We start from the raw sequence: 23,788 nt of genomic DNA on the forward strand, positions 1-23,788 counted from the left end.
GAAAGCATCCTAAGGTGCAGAGGACCTTGACATAAATAGGACCTCAATGGGTAGAGGATGGAGAGGCAAAAAGGATATTCCAAGTAATAGAAACAGCTTGAGGGGGGTATTAATAAAAAAAAAGGAGCAAAGTGTGTGTGTGTGTGTGTGTGTGTGTTTAAGAGAGAGAAACATAGGTGTGTATGGTACATCAGTAGTGGGAAATACTTTTATACTGTTTCTAATCAAAGATGAGAAAGAGAGAAGGGGAGGTGGAAAGAAAGAAACAAATAATTGTTTTTTTCTAGTGACAACTTCAGATTGCACCAAATAATTAATGTTGATATACATAAAGAGAACACTGCCAATAATTTTTATTCTCATATTTTTCAGTGTATTAGTATTTATCATAAAATACATATATAAGTTTTCAAAATTAAACTTGTCATAAATTCACCAATTTTATGAAACTCATTTCATTTGTACACAGCATACTAAATTATTGGTGCAACTATGACATATCTGAAAGGTTTTTCCATTTTAAAGTTTTATTGTATGGAGACGTGAATATGAAGGACATCATAACTATCGCTGTTAAAGAAGAGATATGGGCTGGGCCTGTGGCTCATACCTGTAATCCCAGCACTTTAGGAGGCTGAGGTGGGTGGATCTCTTGAACCCAGGAGTTCGAGACCAGCCTGGGCAATATGGGGAAACCCCATCCCTAGAAAAACTACAAAAATTAGCCAGGCATGGCTGTACATGCCTGTAGTCCCAGCTACTTGTGGGGGCTGAGGCCAGAGGATCGCCTGAGCCCAGGAAGTTGAGGCAACAGTGAGGCATGTTTCTGCCACTGCACTCCAGCCTGAGTGACAAAGTGAGACAAAAAAAAAAAAAAAAAGAGAGAGAGAGAGTGAGAGAGAGAGAAAAAGAGAGAGAGATATGCACTGAATTATTCCTCTGGAATTTGCAACCATCTTGTGTATGTGTTTTTTCCTAGAATTCATGAGGTCTTAAGCAAAATAAAGAAAATGTAACTGGGTGAGTCCTAGGTGATGGGTTAATCATATTTATATTTGGTGTGTTTATGTCTAAATGATAATTTATGCATGATGCTGTACCAGGTAGATTTATATATTAATTTTAAAAAGTCATAGTCCTTGCTTTCAAGATCCTTAAAATTATCCTAACAGAATTGACAATGTATAGAGAATAGAGAGTGTGAGTAGCCCCAAATACTTTTTTTTAACCAATAGAAATGTTATATATTGTGCATGGGGCATTTGGCTACTGCCTTGCATCTCTTCCAACATCAGTCTGAAAGTCACAGGATTCTAAGGATTAAAGGGACCATGCAGGCTCAGGTTTCCTTATCAGTTCTCTGTTTTCTTTAATATGCACCTTCACTAGGAATCTCATCCCACAAAATCTCTTGGAACACAAAGTGCATACGGAAGTGGTCCTGGAAAAATTCTACCATTAATTACTTTCATTTCAAGCTATCTTTGAAGCTCATATGAAAATCAGATGGTAGGAAAACTAAGTTGGGCTTAAGTAGTTTCCCACCCACTCTATTTCATCTAAATTTTTTCAAGTGCTTTGATGCTTATTTGTTTCTCCATTTCTGTTTTTGTTGTTTGTATGCAAATCAACAAGATGGCAGGGAGTCTCAAAGCTAAACTAAATTCAGTATGAGAACGATGTTTTGTTTTGTATTTTATCCTAGAGCTTTGCAATGGTATGTAATTAACAATATTGCCATATAAAGAGAAGTGAGGATGAAACAAAAATAGTTAAGTTTATCATTTACGGTATAATGAGGAATATATATGTCTGCCAAAAATTGTAAAAAGGTAAACTTGCAATTGTGTGTGTGTATGTGTGTGTGTTCATGTGTGTGAGAAAGAGAGGGAGAGGGAGGAAGGGAGAGAGGAACACAGTAGTTATCTTCATGAATAACACATTTTAAGAATGTAATCCTTGTGCTTTTGGGAAAAATCCTGTCCCTTCAGGTTGCTAATTCTACACATTAAAAAAAGCTAAAACAAAAGATGATTAGGCAGTTTGATTATTTAATAAAAGTCTATTAGCATTCCAAAAAGTTATAAGTTGTGATTAAAATTGATTTGTTTTTATACTCATTAATAATTATCCTACTAACATAAGGTTAGTTGACAGCATTCAAAACCAAAAATTATTTTTCTACATTGTCAATAGTAATTGCAATATATTCAAAGCAAAGAGAAAAAAGATGTCCAATTACACTTAAATTTAAATGTTGTAAGACATATAAATAAAGTTCAAGTTAATTTTTATACAACCAGTTTCCCTCTTGTTGTGAAATTTATAGACTAGCATACAGATTCTTAAGGACTAAACTGAAAGTAAACTACACCTGGATACAGGGAGCTGAGAAACGAAGAAGAACCATTGGTACCTGGATACTGGTCAGAGTTGTGTACTGGTAAGCCTTGACCACCAGGTAATTTGCTTCCAGGTCTATGAGTCCCAAAATCATGTACTTCCACCATCTTCGTCGTAAAATTGCCAGGAGGTTTTCTTCTCCTGTGTTACAAAGTTAAGAAGAAATGGGTTAGGTTCTTGACACAGAATAAATTGTTCATTTAGAAGGATTCTAATATGTTGCAGCATTATGTATTTTTAACCATAAGTTTACCAAATATGTCAACAAATGAATCAACATATCAGATACGTTTTTATTTATCAAATTATCTTTACTGTAGTTTTTGGCTTTTCAAGTTAGTTTCTATGCCAGAGTAAGACTGGGCAGATTATTAGCTTACCATGCAAAACATCTTTTGTACAAAAATGAAGGGTAAAATAATTACATCATATGAAAATAAAAGGAAAGGTGTACCAGAAAGGCTGAATAAACACATACATTCTAAATCATCCTAAATTTCAGGATTGTGATAAAATAGATAAAAATAAAAAGAACCAAATAGAAAAAGGCTTCTGCTTGGCAGAGATCAGTAGTAAGACTCCGAGATGCTATCCTGAGTTCCTGATCAGCTTTGAATGTTGCATGCACTCTGGTGGTGTGTGGGTGACGGGAAGAGAGAGGAAGTGGGGCATCACTCTCAGATGAAAAAAGAGTGCCATTTGACAACACATTTAATATTGCCAACAGCTATAATCTTCAACATCTTGCATTTTAAACTGGTAGCATCAGAACACACTTTGAATCTCTTAGTGTTTCATTCTTCTTTTTACATATATTTCAGGCCTGAGATAACCTTATTTCTCAAGGCAGGGCAATCATGATCAGGAAGAATAGAACTCTCCGTAGCCAACCTGTGGGGTCTTCATAGAGGATGTAGATGTATAGAAACTCAGTGAATGCTGACTGTATATTCTATTTATGGCTGTGTTACAAAGTATCCAGAGACAGAGAAACAATGTTTCTTGTTTAAAACAAGAAATATTGATTATCTCTCAGTTTTTGTCAGTCAAGAACCAGATTAGAGCTTAACTGAGTGTCTCCAACTCAAGGTCTCCCAGTAAGTTGCAGCCAGTTGTCAACCAGGAATGCAGTGTCATCTGAAGGAATGACTGGGGAGGGACCTGCTTCCAAGCTCACTCACATGGCTGTTGGTGGGCTTTGATCCTTTACCCCAAGGACCTTTGCACAGTACTGCTTCAAAACATGGCATTTGGTTTATCCCAGGATGAACAGTGAGAGAGACAGAGAGAGGGACAGAGAGAGAGAGAGAGAGAAAGAGAGTGACACACACACACATACACACACACACACAGAGAACACCAAAGATGGAAGATTAGGTTTTATAACCTAATCTCAAAAGTGACACTTCTATCCTACTCTATCCTTAGTAAAGGGTCAATAAGTCCAGTCCACATTCAAGGGGAGAGAATTTCATAAGGGAGTGAATACCAAGAGGCAGAGATCTTTGAAGGCCATCTTAGAGACTGCTTACCCAGTGACACACACCTTTAGTACTAGAGATGTGCTTTAGCTGGTCCTCAAAGCCTCAGCAGAACACTATATCCTCAGCTGTCTTTGGACTACTCTCAGAACTTTGAGCTCCTGATTTCTGCTATTAGCTGTATTCCAATGACCATGTTATGAGGTGGTCTTTCCAACCCTATGGAGACTTGTGAGCACAAAGCTTTCAGTTACATAGAGACTGTCAGAGCATGAGTTGTAGCCAGTTGGCAATAGGACAGAAGGGTCTCTTGATCTTTGGTGGTCAACTCAGTTTTCCAGTCCACTTTTTTCAAGCCACACTTCTCACAGCCTTCAAGCTTTCAAGCATGCATAAAGTCTTTCTGTCTCGATGAACTCCACTCCCCATCTTGCAAACTCCTATTCATTCTTCAAAATGTAGCCCTTCTCTGGTCTTTTGGCTGACCCCATTCCCCAACTGGGCAATGCATATCCATCTCTGATTAATCCTTTCATAGGATGTGATTACTCACTCTTCACTAGACTGGGTGCTTTTTTTCCAAATGTAGAGTTAATGTCTTACTCATACACTTATCCACAGCATCTAGGATACTGACATAAAGGAAGGGTTAGATAAGTGTTTTGGAGTGAATGAATTAATGAATCGAAAAAAAAAAAAAAAGCCTGTGAAATGCTGTCTGAATATGTCAAGAACCAGTGCTAGAACATGAGTCACTCTTTTCATGGTTTTACACACGAGAAGGCTGGTAGCTGTAATCCCCAAGGTCAGTTCATCACTGCCAGATCATTTTGGCAGTCTTTGAACAGCTCTTCTGCCTCTCTGACTTGCCTTACATGTTTGACAGTCAACACATCCGTCAGGATTTGTCTTGTCAATCGGTGATTCTCAACCTGACTGCATATTCACATCATCTGGAGAGCTTTTATAAAGTCCTGGCCAGGCATGGTGTCTCATGCCTGTAATCTGGCATTTTGAGAGGCTGAGGTGGGCAGATCATGAGGTCAAGAGATCAAAACCATCCTGGCCAACGTGATGAAACCCATTTCTACTAAAAATATAAAAATTAGCTGGGCGTGGTGGCACGTGCCTGTAGTCCCTGCTACTCAGGAGGCTGAGGCAGGAGAATCGTTTGAATCTGGGAGGCGGAGGTTGCAGTGAGCTGAGATCATGCCATTGCACTCCTGGGTGGTGACAGAGTGAGACTCTGTCTCAAAAAAAAAAAAGTCCTAATGCCTGGGACCAGCCCCTAGAGATTCTGACTTAATTGGTCTTTGGTGGGGCCTGTGCATCGCGCTGAGGATCAAACCTAGGACTTTTCAATGATTAATGTTCAGTGGCCATTCTCAGGGTGACTTGAGCTAAGAATCTCAGAGATACAGCCACAGAATGGTGAAGACTCTTAATATCAAAAAAATGACCTGAACATGTGGCCCAAAGTACGCTTTCTCTTGTCTCTAGGCCTTTCCATGTGCTGTTTCCTCTGCTTGGACTATTCTTCCTTCAGTCTCCAAATGAAATCTCAGCATACACACTTCTACCAGGAAGCCTTCATTGATACTCACATCACCCTAGACTGGGCTGGATTTCCCTGCTGTGGGCTCCCTCAACACCCTTTATTTACACATAGCACTTATTCTCCTGTCTTATAATTATCTACTTTCTTGACTCCATTACACATTAAATTATTAATAATTTGGAGAGAGCAGAATTGTCTTGGTCATCACTTTATTCCTAGATCCAACAGTGCATGACAGGCAGTCAATAAATAATATAAATGCATAAATAAATATCATGTTTAATAATCTCAGCAATGTTAAATGCCATTGCAATTGAGGCACTTAAAATATATCTATTACAAACATTCCTGTTTCCACCAATGAGAATTGTTTTCTAGTTAGAATGTAGACAACGTCTGACAAAATTAATTTGGTGAACATTTTACACATAATACACTGTACCTGGGACATAAAAAGTTCAATGGCATATTTAACCTTCACGCTGCAATTCTAAAGTCACAGACCCTTGTCCCGATTAATTTATACAGTGAACACAGAATTGCCAAACTCATAGCACACCAGCCGCGTCTCAATACACAGCACTGAGGAAATGGGCTATGGTGCTGTTTGTTCCACCACTCAATAACATATTCAAAACGTTATTCATTACAGAGATTCAAAGGAATGATTAGCTGCCTTGCCATTCTCCTGAAGTTTGCAATGCACAACACCCTAAATAAATGCTTCCATATTGTTTCATTTGAAGTACCTGAAAATATACAACATGCTTGCTTAGCAGAATTATCTAGGAGGGCAAGAGGAAGGCTTTTTCATTTTTGGCTGAGCAAAAAATGCAACTGTTGAAAAGCCTGCTTGGGGATTTATCTACATGACTCCCATTAACGCTGATCTACAATAGACCATTAAAACTCTTTCTAGAATAATGAAAATACATTCCTTAGAGTCCCTGTGCCAGCACTACCCAACTCCATGAAATAGGGCCAGCTATAAGAAACACCAGTATAGTTGGTAATATGTAATGTTTTGAAATCCACCCTACCTTTTTTTAAAATTAACTGGGAGAAGTAATAAAATCCATGGGTGGAAATTTTTGAATTATGTTTTGGCAATTAAATGCATTCTGTTTACTACTTTTATTATCAATATGTCCAAATATAAAAAGATTAAAGAATAATGTAATAATACATCCTCCTCCTTGATTTAATATTTAACATTTAATAAATGTTAACAGTTTGCTGTGTTTTTCTCAGATCTTTATTTTTTGAGAAATAAAATTTTACAGATGAAATCAAAGCCCCCTCTCTGTCCCTGCCAGATTCCATTTCCATACCTCCTTCCTCAAATAATAGTCTTGATATTATTTTATTTTATTTTTTTTGAGGGGGGTGTTGTTTGTTTGCTTATTTCAGACAGGGTCTCACTCTGTCTCCCAGACTGGAGTGCAGTGGCATGCTCATGGCTCACTGCAGCCTCGAACTCCCGGGCTCAAGCCATGAGCCTCCTGAGGAGCAAGCCCAGCTAAGTTTTGTATTTCTTTGTAGAGATGGGGTTTTGTCATGTTGCCCAGGCTGGTCTTCAACCCGTGGGCTCAAGGGATTCACCCACCTGGGCATCCTAAAATGCTGGGATTTTCAGGCATGAGCCACCACGCCAGCCTCATCATCTTGATTGTGTTGTGTATCCTATAGGCTCCTGTGTTTGTTCACATTTCTATGTGTGCATGTATGCAAAATATTATATGACTTTCATGTGTTTTTAAATTTTGTGTGATGGTTTACTGTAAATGCTGTACAGATTCCTCCAGGTTTCTTCATGCTTATCATTGTTTTAGAAACACATCCTTGTTGTTTCATGAACAGCTAATTCATTTATTTTAAATGATGTCTATTATTATGTTTTATGAGTATGACACAATGTATTCAATCTTTCACTGATATTGTTTCTAATTTTTCAAATAATGCAGTAAAGGACACATATATCTTTTTTTTTTAAGACAGAGTCTCGCTCTGTCACCAGGCTGGAGAGCAGTGGTACAATCTCGGCTCACTGCAACCTCTGCCTCCCAGGTTCAAGCGATGATCCTGCCTCAGCCTCCTGAGTAGCTGGGACTACAAGCACATACCACCGCACCTAGCTAATTTTTGTATTTTTACTAGAGATGGGGTTTCACCATGTTTGCCAGGATGGTCTCAATCTCTTGACTACTTAATTTGCCTGCCTCGGCCTCCCAAAGTGCTGGTATTACAGGTGTGAGCCACAGCGCCTAGCCAACATGTGTATCTTTATACACACGGATCTTTATAATTGATAAAGAGTTTTGTTTTCACTCTCTCTTTAAAGGACTGTAGAGTATAAGAAATGCGTAAAACATAATGAAAGTCATTCTAATTTGTAGTAAGATAGCATTACAACAACTTCAGTGATTGAGAATAAAGAGGGAAAGTACTGATGATCTTGGCTATGTGATTCATGTCTAACTTTGCTAAGCATCTGCAGGATGACTAACCAAATGTGTTTTATAATTTGTTAAACAAACACTTAAGAGGATACTGAGGGGATGTATTCATTTCCCGGGTCCACAATGGGGTGTGGTTTCAAAGGCAAGAACTTCCCAGCGCCATACCCCAACCCACTTCTCCATCTGGGAGCTTAGAGGTCTTCGTTTAACTTTCATGCACAGGAAGACAGACTGCCCAGGTGAGCTTCCTTTGTCTAGAAAGCCAGAGAGAAGCTATGGGAGGACTCTGGGCCAAACAACAAATCAGATGTCAGAAATCAAAGATCAATCACTGCAGCAGAAGTTTAAAGGAACTCCTTTCACAGGACAGAAAACTTGAATGAGGTGGGAATTTCTCCCAGGTTAAAAGTCCCCTTCTCCTACATCTGGGCAGACTCCATTTTTGGATCCCCTTCCACGACATTGTGGGAGCTTCTTTTCTTTCTCCTTTTCTCTCTCTCTGCCTAAATAAATCACTTTCTGCAAAACTCTTTGGGGTCCAATATTTACAGTTCATCACGCCCAGTGGGGTTCTTTCCCCCATTCTTGGGTGAGTGAGGGTCCAAGGGCCTGGAAGAACACATCCTATCGGGGAGCTGAGCCTCCCCAGCATCCTGCAACCCAGTCTCAATACTATGTGTCAGACAGTGTCCACTTACTTCACAAATGCTACCTTATCCTCATTATAACCCTAAATATATTAGATACTGCTACTAACTCCATTTACAGATGACAAGAGTGAGACTTGTAGGAGTTAGGTAACTTGCACAAGATCACATAAATAAACCAGTATTTGAACTCATGAGAATTTGGCACAAGGTTTCGTATTCATTGGTATTGCAATTTTTTTTGCCTTACTGGTTAAAAATTATGGCATTATCCTCATAAGTCATGCATTTCTCATTAAGGGATCTTTCCTGACCTCCTGGTCCAAACTCACTTGCAGGGCACCCCACTGCCAACTCCAGGGCTGCCCATCATACTGGAGTGCCAGTATATGCATGGTGCTCCTCAAGAGTTGCCAGTCCTCAGCTGTGAATCAGCTTAGAGATCAGAATGTGTCTCATCACCATCAGTTCAGTATAAGGGATTTGATGTCTCCCTGTCTGATCTTAAGTCTATGACAGAATTTTTCTTGTGAAATGTGAAATAAGGCTTTAAATTAATTTTTTTGGCTTAAAAATTCTCATTACAACAATAATCATTATATGCTTGACTATGTGCTGAGGCCTCAGACATAGTAACAATGGTTACACATGGGTGGGGTGAGGGTGGTAGTGGTTAATAAATGTTGAATGAATGAAAATTTTTGTCCAAGGGCTGAAACATGGTCCATATTTACACTAATGACTGGAAAACAGAAAAGCCTTGATTCATAGTATTCTTGTTCACCCCAGTGGAAGTCTGAGTATATAATAAAAGTACTGCAAGACAGCACCCTAGATGAATTCAGCTAAGGGGACAAGAAGCTGCATTCTTTGGGGAACTGCATTTTCATTAAGGGATTTCATGAGTGGTGTGATCCTTCATGGTGTTTTTACGCAAGAACAAAACTTAGCACACATTTAAGAGACTGCAGCAAAAGTGATGCTCCTGCACAGGGGGCAAGATCCTTGCTTGAATAAACACCTTTTTGGCTCAAAATGTGATGCCATAATATCATCTCTTTTACCAGAACTCCAAAGGGGAACATTTAAATATTTTTTGTGTGTTTTGTTTTTGAGACAGGGTCTCATTCAGCCGCCCAGGCTGGAGTGCAGTGGTGTGATCCTGGCTCACTGCAGCCTTGCCTCTCAGGATCAAGCAATCCTCCCACCTCAGCCTGCCAAGTAGCTGGGACTACAGGTGCACGCCACCATAGCTGACTAATTTCTGTAGAATCGGGATTTCACCATATTGCTCAGGTTGATCTCAAACTCCTGGGCTCAAGTGATCTGCCCACCTCTGCCTCCCCAAATGCTTGGATTACAGGTATGAGCCACCATACCCAGTCTGTTTAAGTATTTATTAGTGAATTTGAAAAGAAGTATGACTTATGATGGACATATAATTACTTACTTTTAAAAGCTAAAATGTAGTATTAGGATTTAGAGTTTAAAACAATTCTCTTTAGTATGAAAAGTGACCAAAATTAATGTTGCAATTATAAAAAAAGAAAATGCAAATTGTTCATGAGAAGGACCGCAATCAGTTGCACTTCATAATGTGAACCTGACCGAAAGAAATACAAAAAAGGTAAACAAATTTTATCTTACATTCTTTCATTTATTTTTATTATTAGATCCAGAGAGTGAGATTAAGAAAAGTCTAAAAGGCAGCCCTTTGATATTTTGGCTTTGTAACAAACAGACCTGAGTTTAGCCACAGGCTGCCTCTTATTGTATGGCACCTAGGAACTGGGCTAATGGCTCTGAACCTCAATCTTTCTACTATTAGTGATACCACACATGTTGGACACTATGCACAAGACTTCAAAGAGGAAACCACACAGAAGGGTGGAAAGACAGCCAAGAGGAGAAGAAACTTTGTGTTCATTCTCATTTTGTTCCCCTTTCACCCAATTCATTAAAGCTCCTACTCATCCTTCAAGACCCAGTCTAAATGTTACCTCCTACATGAAGCCTTCTCAAATTCTCTGCCACCCCTTCCCAATTCTTCAGCCCTTTTCATTCTTCTTCTTCTTTTTTTTTTTTTTTTTTGCCTATCCTATATTGCCTAGCAAAGTGATTGAGACAAATTAATTACTCAATGTAAGACCTTCAAAATCGGCTCAATCATCTTTTTGTTTCAAGAAATGCCTAACATGGATTTGGAAAAATATCTAAAATCAACTAAAATGTATCATCATTGCAAAATTTCTAGTGTTTTTTACGTTAAGCTGAGTACTAGGGAAAAATCCATAAATTCATGAATATCATTGCAGGCAGAATAGATAAAACACAAACCAACACTTTTGTCCCATATTTCTAGTTTTAACAGACACCTTTCTTCATAAATATTGTCAGCCTCCTAAAATGTAGTCCATTTAAACTAAGTACATATTCATACCCCAAACTCCTGTCCAATTGATGCCTATTTTTGAGCAACTCCCCCTGAGGGCCATTTTGCTTCACCTGTTGCAGTTTTCTATACGTGCAGGTTCTTGTTCTGAAAAGTAGTCCCAAGAGTTCCTTCCTTTTGATTTGAACAGTGAGTCTGCCAGGTTGGGCCTCTCCCCAGTGGCTGCCATATTGCTAGGCTCCAGAAAGCAGCCTTCTCGGAGAAATCAAGACTAGTGTCCTGTGCAGTTGAGCATCATGGCAGCCACATCCTCCCACTGGCAGTGCACCATGAGGGTGGGCAGTGGAGCCATTCAGCAGTGGGTTCTCACCCAGCTATTCCACGCACGGGGTGCACAATGTCATGCAACTTAGTCACTTTTTACTTATTTAATGATTGATACATATTAGATGTACATATTTTGGAGGTGAATTTGATAATTTGATACATTGCTATAATGAAATTAGGGTAACTGGGATAACTATCATTTTAAATATTTATCTTTTCTTTATGCTAGGAACATGTGAATTATTTTCTTCTAGCTATTTTGAAATGTACAGTTGATTAATGTTAATTATAGTTAATTATACTGAGCTATCAAACAACGGGTCTTAAGTATATGTTTGTGCCCATTAACTAATCTCTCTTTACCCCCTACTACTCTGCTCTATTCTTCCCAGCCTCTGGTAACCACCAGTCTATTCTCTATCTTCATGAGATCCACAGTTTTAACTTTCATATATGAGTGATAACATAAAATATTTGTCTTTCTGTGCTTGGCTTATTTTACTTAACATAATGACCTCCAGTTCCATCCATGCTGTTGTGGCTGAAAAACATTCCATTGTGTGTGTGTGTGTGTGTGTGTGTGTGTGTGTATCACACTCTCTCTATCCATTCATCAGTTGATGGACATTTAGGTTGATTCCATATTTTGGCTATTGTGAATATTGCTGCAATAAACATGAAAATGCAGATAACTCTTTGATATATTGATTTTCTATCTTTTGGAATATAAACTTGATAGTGGAATTTCTGAATCATATGGTTAGTTCTATTTTTAGCTTTTTGAGGAATCTCCATCTGTTTTCCACAGTGTGGCTATACTAATTCACATTCCCACCAACAATGTACAAGGATTTGCCTTTCTTCATATTCTCACCAGCATACCATTCCCATCTTTTTGACAAAAAGTCATCATAACTGGGGTGAGACTGTAGTTTTGATTTGGATTTCTCTGATGATTGTGATGTTGAGTATTTTTTTATATACCTTTTGGCCATTTATTCCTTCTTTTGAGAAATGCCTTTTTAGATCTTTTGCCCATTTTAAAATCAAATTATTTGACTTTTTGCTATTTAATTGTTTATGCATAACTCTTTATATATTCTGGTTATTAATCTCTTATCAGATGGATAGTTTTCAATTATTTTCTCCCTTTTGTGGGTTGTCTCTTCACTTTGTTGATTGTGTTCCTTTGCTGTGCAGAAGGTTTTTAACTTGATATGACCCCATTTGTTCACTTTTGCTTTTGTTATCTGTGCATTTGAGGTCTTACACACAAAAGCTTTTTGCCTACAGCAATGTCCTAGAACATTTCTCCAATGTTTTCTTCCAGTGCTTTCATAGTTTCAGGTACTAGAATTAAGTCTTCAATCTATTTATGAGAACTAGGGATCTAGACTCCCTCTTCTGCATATGGCTAACTAGTTTTCCCAGGATCATTTACTGAAGAGACTTCCCGTTCCCCATTGTATTATCTTGGCACCTTTGTAAAAAAATTGGTTGGCCATAAATACATAGGCTCATATCTGAGTTCTTTAATGTGTTCCATTGGTCTATGTGTCTATTTTTATGCCAGTACCATGCTGATTTAATTGCCATAGCTTTGTAGTGTATTTTGGAGTCAGGTAGTGTAATGCCTCTAGCTTTGTTCTCTTTGCTTAGGATTGCTTTGGCTACTTGGGTCATTTGTAGTTTCACATACATTTTATGGTTTTTCCTTTATCTCTGTGAAGAATCTCATTGGTATTTTGATAGTGATTACATTGAGCCTATAATTTCTTTTGGGTGATATTGTTATTTTGCAATGTTAATTCTTCCAACCCATGTGCATGGAATATCCTTTCATTTTTTGTGTGTCCTCTTCAATTTCTTTCATCAGTGTTTTATATTTTTTCTAGTATAGCTCTTTCAGGATGCTCACTTTTACTACTACTTCTTCAATAATACTGGAAGTCTGGGCCAGAGCAATTAGGCAAGATAAAGAGATAAAAGGCATCCAAATTAGAAAGGAAAAAGTCAAATTAGCTTTGTACACAGATGATATAATCTTATATTTAGATAAACCTGAAGACTCCACTAAAAAACTTTAGAACTGATAAACAAATTCAGTAAAGTTGCAAGATACAAAATCTACATACAAACATCAGTAGCATTTATATACTCCAACAGAGAGCAATCTGAAGAAGAAATCAAGAAATCAATCCCATTTACAACAGCTACTAATAACATAAAATAATACCTAGAAATCAATTTAGTCACTTTAAGCCTTGATTTTCCTCATCTATACATCAGTGTTACAAGGTGGACCTGCTTCCTTGAGTGTTTGTAAGAAATAAATGAGTGTGCCTATAGTCCCAGATACTCAGGAGGCTCAGGTGGGAGGATGCTGTCAGCCTGGGAGGCAGAGGTTGCAGTTAGCTGAGATCATGTCACTGCATTCCAGCTTGGGTGGTAGAGGTAGACCCTGTCTCAAAACCAAAACAAAACAGTAAAACAGTCAACTAATTTCCTTTCCGGTGATTTAAAACAATGTATGTGATTATTTGCTATCTTGAATGAGTGCCAAAATTTTGCGCTTTACACCTAAATTTTCGTCATGAAGATATCACAATGGAAAATACCGCTCACTAGCTCAAAATGGTTAATGATAGGTTGGCTATATGTGGGAGTGGATGCTTTGATTTGAAATTATTCAAAGCAATCATAATGAAACTATGTACTCATATAAATTTCCGTATTTTCCTAGGGTGAGCCTGCTGAGAGGAAAATGTATTTGTCCTTTATAATGACAAGACTGTTTTCCTTTTCTTAATCCCATTTTCTGAAAAGTGACCCTATTTGCCTTTTGGAAGGTTCCTGTAATTGGCTCTGATGCCTCCCGACATTAGCAGATGAATCTGTCAGTTTCGTGAATTTCGTTTTGAACAAAGAGCCATGTAGCAGCTAATGACACACGATGTAAGGGGAAGAGGCCAAGATGGACTTGCCTCCGGACTACTGCCACTTGCTGAGTAGATTTAAGAGACAACATGACAGAAGGTGCCAGCCTGCACTCTTGAGGGCTGACCTTGAGCTCTGACATGAGAGCATCTGTCATGATGGACACATAGGTTAGACCCAACATGGGAAATTAGCAAGATGGAGTGTCAACAGGCCAGAAGCCTGGTAAAGCAGAAAGCTGGCTGGCCTCCTCTCCCCGTCTGCCTTCCCATCTCCCATCCCAAATGCCAAGCACAGACCCACCAAGGCCACTTCTATTACCTGACATTTATTTTTCCATTGAACACCATTTGTCAGGCAGTGGGCCAGAGGCACCATGCATTTATTCCCTCATGTAATTACCACCCTATACTCTAGGTTAAGAGCATGGAGTCAGAGAGACCTGTTAAAGTACTGACTCTGCCACTTAACTGGCTGTGTCACCTTGGGAAAGTTTACTATTTATAAAATGAGGCAAATACCACTTACTTGAAAATAACTGCTATAAGGATTAATTGAAAAAAAAGTATATGTAAAGTGTCTGGCTTGCAGTAATGCTTGGTAAATGATAGCTTTGCTATTAACAGCCCTGTGAGAAAAGTATTTTTCAGATGAAATTGGATGTGGAAGAGGTTATTTTTCTAAGGTCTCTCCTGGCTTTTTATTGTAGCGTAATCACCATAAAAATCATGCTTTTCGTTTACATGGCACATTAAATAAAACAAATCAGAAACATTTTTATTTACATTATTTTTCTGAAAATAAGTTCAGTAGAAAAGCAGCATTTTATGAGCAATGCAATAATAGCATGCAATACTTCTAGTGTGTGTATGTGTGTGTATATATATATATATATATATATATATATATATATATATATATGCATTTCCAACTGAAAATATTGAAGAATGTATTTGTGGGGTCACAAAGTTTCTATGGTATCAACCTAGTGACAATAAGCACCATAAAACCCAGATTATTGTCATTAAATACATTTTCACTAAAAGAAACAATAATAGTCTTTGGAAAAATGGCTGATTGCAGACTTGGGTCAGGAAATGTAATATACAAGTTAAACCCAAAATATCTTGTTACACAAAATAGCAACAAGGCACTCAAAGACTAGTTGGTATCAAAAGGACTAGGTGGTATCAAAAGGAGGCCAACTTGGAGAGTCTTTCACATGAAGATAACAACTGAAATGGATTAAGATGCATGAAATATGTTTAAATCCATGAATTAGTAATGAATTTTAAAATAACAGCAACAACAACAATCACCATGAGGGAAATATATTTAAAAAATCCATACCCTAATTGATCACCAATGGAAGATGTTAGTAAACCAGCTTATTATTTTGAAAATTGGTAAATAAAGGAAAATAATTAAGGTTATTTTTTCCGGGATTCTTATATAAACTATACCACTAGGTGGTAGAGGAGGGGAAATCTGTCTTTATGGTAATATTTTTATACCTCCTAATGAATTAATGAATATAGGCCTCGAAGGTCAAGTAGCATTACAAAGAAAGAGACAACCAAGCATTATGTTTTATGTGGTTCAAAAAAAAGAACCTAAATTTGTTGAAGACTTTGTACTCAGCTAACAATTTGGAAAATGTAAAGGTCAGAGGAACACGTTAAAAAGATACTAGAAAGATTGAGTCAGCAAAATCCAGATTGTGGAATATGCTATAAACTGGCTACTCAAAGTTTGGTCTGTCGAATGGCAGCAAAAGCATTGCCTGAGATAGACTGAGAGCGTTTTAAAATGCAGAATCTCAGGCTTACCCCAGACTTTCTACTCAAAACCTGCATTTGATCGAATCTCCAGGGGATATGTGTCCATTAAAGCACTGATCATATAGGCCAAATGATTATTTCTTCAACAAAAAAAAGGAATAAAAATAAAAGAGAAATGTATAGGTTAAAAGGACTTAAGGAAAACATCAACCACCTGTAATGTGCAGACTTTATTTGCATCCTGACCCAAACAAACTGTAAAAAAATTGTTTACATATATGCAAAAATTAGAAATTTGAACATTGATAGGATATTTGAAATTCTTGTTAATTTTACATGTGATCATGGTATTGTTGTCATGTCATTTTTAAGTTCTTATCTTTTAAAAATACACATTTGAAATAGTTACAGATTAAAATGATTTAACATCTGAGACTGGATTCAAAACCACACAGGAAGGGTGAAGTGGTGAGGGTAAGGATAAAATAAGCTTGGCCATGAGTTGAAATTTGTTAAAGCTGATGTCATGCCACATAGTTCTTCTTTATACTGTTTTGTCTACTTTTCTATATGATTGATATTTTTCATAATAAGAAAGCTACAAAAAGAAGAATTCCATTGTAAAGAGAAGGTTTAGCTATGGAGTAGCATTGGCTGGAACATAGGAATATCAATTGTGTCTATATGTCTGTAGCCTCCTTCCTTCCTACAGTGTCCTTGAGTTATAGGTAGTTTTATACTCTTTAGCAGCTAGAGAATGCAGAATTTTGAATTCCATTACTTCCATGTTCTAATTTCAGTCTTGGAGTTCAGGAAGGATACTTGGCAACTCTTTCAGCAGAGGTTTTGACAAGCTCATAATAGCTAAGAGTCTTTCTTGTTCATTTCCTGGCATTCTGTTTTTGTGGAGGTGCCTTGCCTTTGTGCTACTGGCCAAGTTGTTCCCCATCCTTGTTGCATTTACAGACAAAGCCTGTCTATGCTTGGACCACAAAAGTACTTATAGAGGACCTTCTGTTGGGGTAGTGCAGCATCTGTACCCAGTATGGACTAGAGTCACCCTCTCAAGGCGTGGTAGTGCTGATCTTCAGTTAGGTAGATACTAATAAGGTAGAGCCAGCTGGACACAGCAATACCTAACACAATTATCAGAGAAGGCCTAATTTGAACTGTGACTGCCAAGAACCAGGAGAGGAAAAGCTGCCAAATAATGAGCTAACATCCCAATGAAGTCTTCTGTGTCATGTGGCAAACATGTTGGGAAGCATAAATATCACAGGCCACAGTAGAGTGAGGTTCCAGAGAATGTCTCTAACCTTAGCCACATACAGAGGTCTCAAAGAAGGCATTCAAGAGTGCCAAGCTAATGTGGAATGAAGATAACAAAGTAACACAAAACATGCAGGTGCTTCAGTTGTCAATAATACTATATAAATGTTTATTTACTTCTTGACTACATCAGATTTCTGCCATTCTCCCCCAGCTCTGTCTAGTTTGGTTTTTAAACTTGAGTCTCTTATACAGATAATCACTCTGGGAGCTTTGAAAGCTGTTGCTTTCTGGGCTCCACCCCAGACATTTTCACTCAGTAGGTCTGGGCTGGGGCTCAGGAATCTGTATTTTAAAAGCCTCTTAGAGACAGCAATGAAAGTAATAAATAAGTGGGGCCTATTCCTCTCAGAGGCATTTTGCTCCAGGGCTTTTGCTACCTCCTTGGCTAGTGACTGGAACCAACTGTCAGGGTAGCTCTTGGTATAGGAATAAATTTGGTATCTGTTCTAGGTCACTCAGAGCACATGGGAATGGAAGGGGCTACTTATTCACAAATATAATATTAGAAGACTTCCCCCAATCCTGCCTTCTCAGGGAAATTTCCTCAATTTGACACACATTGACTTTTCCTCTGAATTCTCACAGTCCCTATGCATTGTCCTCCTGATTTGGGAACTGAATTGTAGCCTTTCTCATATATTTTCTAATGTTGCATATGTGTATTTCTTCTGTACTGGATAGTAGTAAACTTAAGAAAACCAAGCCTCTGCTCTGTGATCTCCTTCTGTTACACTCTTATGAGCATACATTATTGTCTGCTTAACAAGTATTTACGGAACTTGTATTACAAATAAATCCTGAAACATACATAATATAGATCTATTCCATAAAACTTAAGGTGTTTATTTTTATTCCTTCTACTACATTTACATATTCTATTGGGGACATTTTAACTTCGCAAAGATTTTATCCATTTATTTATTATGTGCCAATGGTGGCACTAGTGATTTACCTCCTGTGTTCTGCCAAAAACAAAACCTGAAGGTCTGTGTTAAAGTTCATAGAAATATACTTCCTCCAAAAGGTCTATTTAAAAAAATTATATGTTTTTAAAACCCATAACAAACAAATAAAAACCCTAATGACCCATACTAATTGTCTTTCTTGAAAAATGGTTTTATTCTTGGATATGTACCCACTGATAGAAATTAAACCTCTGAGAATTGAAAGATCACTGTCTCTGAATAGTATCTAACTCTGAGGCGTGGCAGATGGCTTGTAAAATAATAATACTGAAGTAGTAGTTTACCAATACATTTCCAGGACTTGAGGTTAGTTTGGATCACCGCTGATGTGAGGTGAACCCTTGGGAACCAAAACTGATCATAATATATACCAGAATCACTGCCTACACACAGCTTTTAACATGATGTCCCATTTGTCTGTAGATTCCTTAGGACATAAAGAAACAGTAGGAGCTTAAAGGTGAATAAAAGAAAACTCTTTGGATTACCAATTAGGAGTGAAGATAGGAGGTAAGAAAGAGGCACAGGTTAAAATTAGGATTTCTAATGTAAATCTGGAAGATAATTCAAGTTATTCTTCAAAGTAAGTCCATCAGCCCTTTTTACTCTCTTTGCTTCTTACATCTTGGATCTAATAATTCAAAGACCAAACTTGGAGTACCTATCCTCACCCTCCCTCCACCAAACAGTCTATTTTTAGATCTGACTTCAACGGAAACAGAGTGCTGCTTTGCAAAGGGTATGGCTGAAAGTCTGAAGGGTGTCTGAAGGTTGTGGATCTTCCTGTAGCTGAGAAATGAAGCTTCTCACATTGCTAATTCCTTAGTAAGAAACTTGATTGTGAATAGGTGCAATGTCAAGCGACATTAAGAGTGCTTCTATTTGTCTGAGTGTGCCGTGCCTAGACACCATTGATGCTTCCTCCCTTCTCCTTGCTTAACTATTTTCCTGAGAGGCCTTTCATTTCTTCCTTGATGACAGAAACTTAGACTCATCTATGGTACGTTATGATTGAACCAAAATCCCAAGACTTGCATTCCACTTCAGAATAAATATCAGGCCATCTGTCCAGGCTATGGACCTGCCGTCTGTACCTTGCCATCTGCCCTACAAACTATAACCAGGGCAGGAAAAATTAGGCTTCTCTCTTGATGTCTTCATGATGCCCTAAGTATGTGGCTGGCATTAGCAAGTAAACAAATAAATAAATAATGTTTCAAGAAACCAACAGAAAGTGAGATTTCCAGGAGAGAAAATTGCTGGGCTGATCTTGCAATATCCTACCAGAGTTTAAATTAAGGCATGTTGCAATGATACTGTTGTATTTTTGAACCGGAGGTCAGAAAGGAAAAAGCAGAGGGGCATAATTCCTGCAAGGAGAAATTCAAATGTTGAGTTAGGTTTTATTAAAAAAAAATAATAATTTTTTTCATGATTATTGTTTTTTCCATGTGTAATAAAATATACAGATAGTATAACTATGTATATATTTTTACTATTTTAACTATTTTTAAGTGCACAGTTCAGTGGCATTAAATAAATTCACATTGTTGTACAACCATTGCCATTATCCATCTTCAGAGCTTTTCTCCATTCTAAAACTCTGTACCCATTAAACAATAACTCCCCATTCCCATTCCCTAGCAATTAGTAAAGATTGTTCTACTTCCTGTCTCTATGAATTTGACAATTCTAGATACCTCATACAAGTGGAATTATATATTATTTGTTCTTTCATGTCTGACATTTCATTTACTATATTTTAAAGGTTCATTCATGTTGTAATATGGATCAGAATTTCAATCCTTTTTAAGGCTGAGTAATAGTCCAAGGTATGTTATACCACATTTTGTTTATATATTCATTTACTGATGGACACTTGAATTGTTTCCACCTTAGCCATTGCAAGTAACGCCGCTATGAACATTGGAACAAGTATCTGCTCAAGTCTCTGATTTCAGTTATTTTGAATATGTATATATATAGAAGTGGAATTGAGATGATGATCCTTTATAAATAAATCATGTGAAATCAAATGATAAAAGAAGCTATAGGGAACTTGTTTTTCTGTTGTTTTGGTTCTTCTTTATAGTCATCCACATTGGCTCTTCTGAATCACTGGAGCCTCAGGCCATTGCATGACAACTCAGTTTGAATCACTTTGGAATCTAACTCAACTTAAATTTGCTATATGTGAAACGGGGTGAGTATGGAAGTGGGACTTACGCCTTATTATGTGTACACTTTGTGGGAACTCTGGGTAGGTATTATTTTGAATTGAACTGAAGTTCTGTAATATTTCCATGTGCTATTCCACCCTGCATAAAATGTGATAATTTTGCAATCTGGTAAACCTCAAAAATCATGACCATAATAAAGTCCTACTCTGTGTTTAGCATTTTGAAGTCTTCAAATAAAGACAATAAGGAAATAATTCCTGTGCAATGAGGATATTATTGACTGTTAATAAATATAATATAGTCAATTCTTGTAATGTAGGGTGTCTTTTAAATAAATTGTGATAAGGCCTCTGACACAATTTCAACCATATCCTGACTGCCTTTGCTCCTCTGTATTAAAATAATTAAAAAGTACTCTGTTCACATTCTTCAGTGGGTTTTCTCTTTTTTTTTGCAGTGGGGGTAGGGGGAGGAAAGGAACTTATATTATCTGCCTTCCATACAACATTTTAGTAGTAGAAATGATAAAGTAAGAATTCTAAAGACTATAGTGATTGACCTTGGTTGGGTGTTGTGGCTCATGCCTGTAATCCCAGCACTTTGGAAGGATCACTTGAAGCCAGGGGTTTGAGATCAGGCTGAGCAACACAGCAAGATTTTGTCTCTACACACACACACACACACACACACACACACACACACACACACACACACACAAATTAGCCAGGCATTGTGGTACATGCCTGTAGTCCCAGCTACTTGGGAGGCTGAGGTGGGAGGATCACTTGAGCACAGGAATACAAAGTTGCAGTGAACTATGATCGTGCCACTGCACTCCAGCTTGAGTGACAGAGATCCTATCTCAAAAAAAAAAAAAAAAAAAAAAACTAGAGTGATCTAGAATAAAAATGTGTATACCAAATATTCAAAACCTTTAAATCCTTAAAATGAAAAAATTATGCTCTTATGAAAATCTATGATACAAAATACACTTTAACATCTGCCATCACCTGTCAAATGAATTTCACTTTTAAGCAATAACTTAAATAAATTCCTTTGATAGAAGAGTGATGGATTGAGTCCTTGTTTCTCCTTCCAAATACACCATATTTACAGTGCTAAGAGAATCAAGCTTTGCCTCTGCCCACTTTAGTTCTCTAAGAACTGTCTGTAGATTAGACATTGGTATTTGAAGTCCTGCAGCTCCTTCCACTAACAGAGTCATCATACTACAAGCTGCAAAGTTAGAAAAAGCCCTACTAGCATAAATAGGCCATTCTACATTAACAAAAGCATTAACTGCATCACACAAGAACTGGGTATGTCAGACAAATAAAATTCAGATGCCTCACCTCTCTGTCCATCATACCGCCATTTCTGCCATTTCCCATTATGGGAGAAACTTGTTAGCCTGGCTCCTATTGTGACAGGAATTCAGACTAAAATACTCATGAGCTCCTCTACCTTCCTGAACCCCTATTGTCTCGGTGTCTCTGTTGCCTAGCAACAAGACCATCTTATCTATGAAGGCAAATAACCTTTAATATATATTAGTTAAAAGCATTTCTTGATCTTTCTTTTATTTTTGAAAAGTTTCAAAAATACTCTTTTTCACATACATTTTAAATTGCTTCATATTTTTGAGAAATAAGACCTCAAGGAGAAATTCAGTGTGCAGTTTTCAGATCTCTTCTGTTTCATCTACCTCAATACCGTGCGGTCTGGCCAAATATAGAAATCCCCATGGAATAGAACATGTCTGAATGTCAAGGAACACTGTAGTTGACAGGTTTTCTTCCCCAGGTTTTCAGTGACTTCTAACTCAAAGTCTACTTTGTCTGAGCCAAGGGTATCAGTGACCAGACCCAGGAGAGAGGCTAGGGTTCTCCTTTGCTTCCTGATATCAGGGAGAAGAGTGCAACCAAAGTCCCTAGAGAAAGATCCTGGAACATGGATTGCTCACAAAAACATACCTAGGCAGTGTCTGTCAATTATCAGTTGATTACTTTTAAAAGAGGTTAGGGAAAAGGGAGCAAAAACAAGAGAGCAAAAGTCATACATTCATAAACAGAACTAAGTATGTCACTGATTCACATCACTTATACACTCATGGCCTACCATTTTTTGTCTCATCAAGAGACAGTGTCCGGCTTACTATTCTTCACCTTCCTCCCCCACTGTAGACAAAACTGTAATGGAGAGACATCTCAGGGAATGCTTTCCTATTGGGTTTTCAGAAGGTATTTGATAATATTTATACACTTAGACCCCAGGTGACATTGTAGCTGACAGTGGAGCTACAATGAAGGTCCTCAGCTACAAGTTTCTATGTGTGCTTGACTTTCTCATTGTATACACCCTGAAAATACTAAAAATACTCTCAGGTGAAATGTCTCTGTCTTATACTGGTATATCTAACTTTATATAATGGATGTGTTGCCCAAAAAGGTTGGCGTAAGGTGACATTTTAAAATATGCCATCAAATTTCATGTGTTCAGAGAAGAGGCCTACAATGAATCATTTTTTTTTAAAGGAATAATTCCCTTTTAAAGTGTCAATCTCACTCTAACGTAATCTTTTGTAAGTGGTAATTTTCTTGTTATGTTTTCACAGAGTGAAACCCACCTACATGTAATTTCATGACAACTGTAACAATTTCATATCGTAAGACTATTGAAAATATTACCACAATGACGCATACCTGAACCTACACATACTTTTCCCAATGAGAACTTTTAATTTTTGAAGTTACAAGATATTTGAAGACAGGACCATGTTTTTAATTCATTTTTGTTACTTACTATCATACCAAACAGTATTGTATACACAGCAGAGAAGTCATATATATTTGCTGAAGAATGAATGAATAAATCAAGCATCTTGTGTCATAGTGGTGAACTTGAGAAAACATTTAGTTTTGAAACAATAAAAAATACAGAAAAGTAATTGGCTACACCAACATAGCCACAACAGAAAACTGGTAATTTTAATAGTTATCTGAAATATCTTCAAAATCATTTTAAAGAATAAAGTAAAATTAAAAAGTAAAACACTCCATGTAAAGTTGAAGTCTTCACTTTTCTTCGCATCCAATAACTATTTCCTCCTATCCTAAGGAGCAATGCTAGAAAATTTATGAATTGCCTTGAAAACCATTTTTGTTTGTATACACATGTATATGCATATGTATGCATATCTATATATAACATGTTTCTGTAAGAGGTTTATCAAATTTACAATACTGGTATTATACTCTAGTTGACCTATACATAATTTTGCAACTTGGATTTTTTTCCCTCAACACTGTGTTTGTGAGTTATCCATG

The 23,788-nt window shown here is 37.4% G+C and overlaps 1 protein-coding gene across 1 annotated transcript in view; it reads right to left on the bottom strand.

Annotated features, from left to right (window-relative positions):
* SLC35F1 (solute carrier family 35 member F1) overlaps positions 1 to 23,788 on the bottom strand; it is a 417,064-nt gene that overhangs the window by 88,199 nt on the left and 305,077 nt on the right. Inside the window, exon 3 of the mRNA XM_064360759.1 lies at positions 2,417 to 2,544. Within this exon, the coding sequence (XP_064216829.1) occupies positions 2,417 to 2,544 (128 nt within the window). The remainder of the gene's footprint in view (positions 1 to 2,416; positions 2,545 to 23,788) is intronic.

The sequence above is a fragment of the Aotus nancymaae genome, unplaced genomic scaffold (genome assembly GCF_030222135.1).
Source record: "Aotus nancymaae isolate 86718 unplaced genomic scaffold, 86718_ANA_hifiasm-v0.15.2.pri h1tg000040l, whole genome shotgun sequence".
NCBI classification, from domain to species: Eukaryota; Metazoa; Chordata; class Mammalia; order Primates; family Aotidae; genus Aotus; species Aotus nancymaae.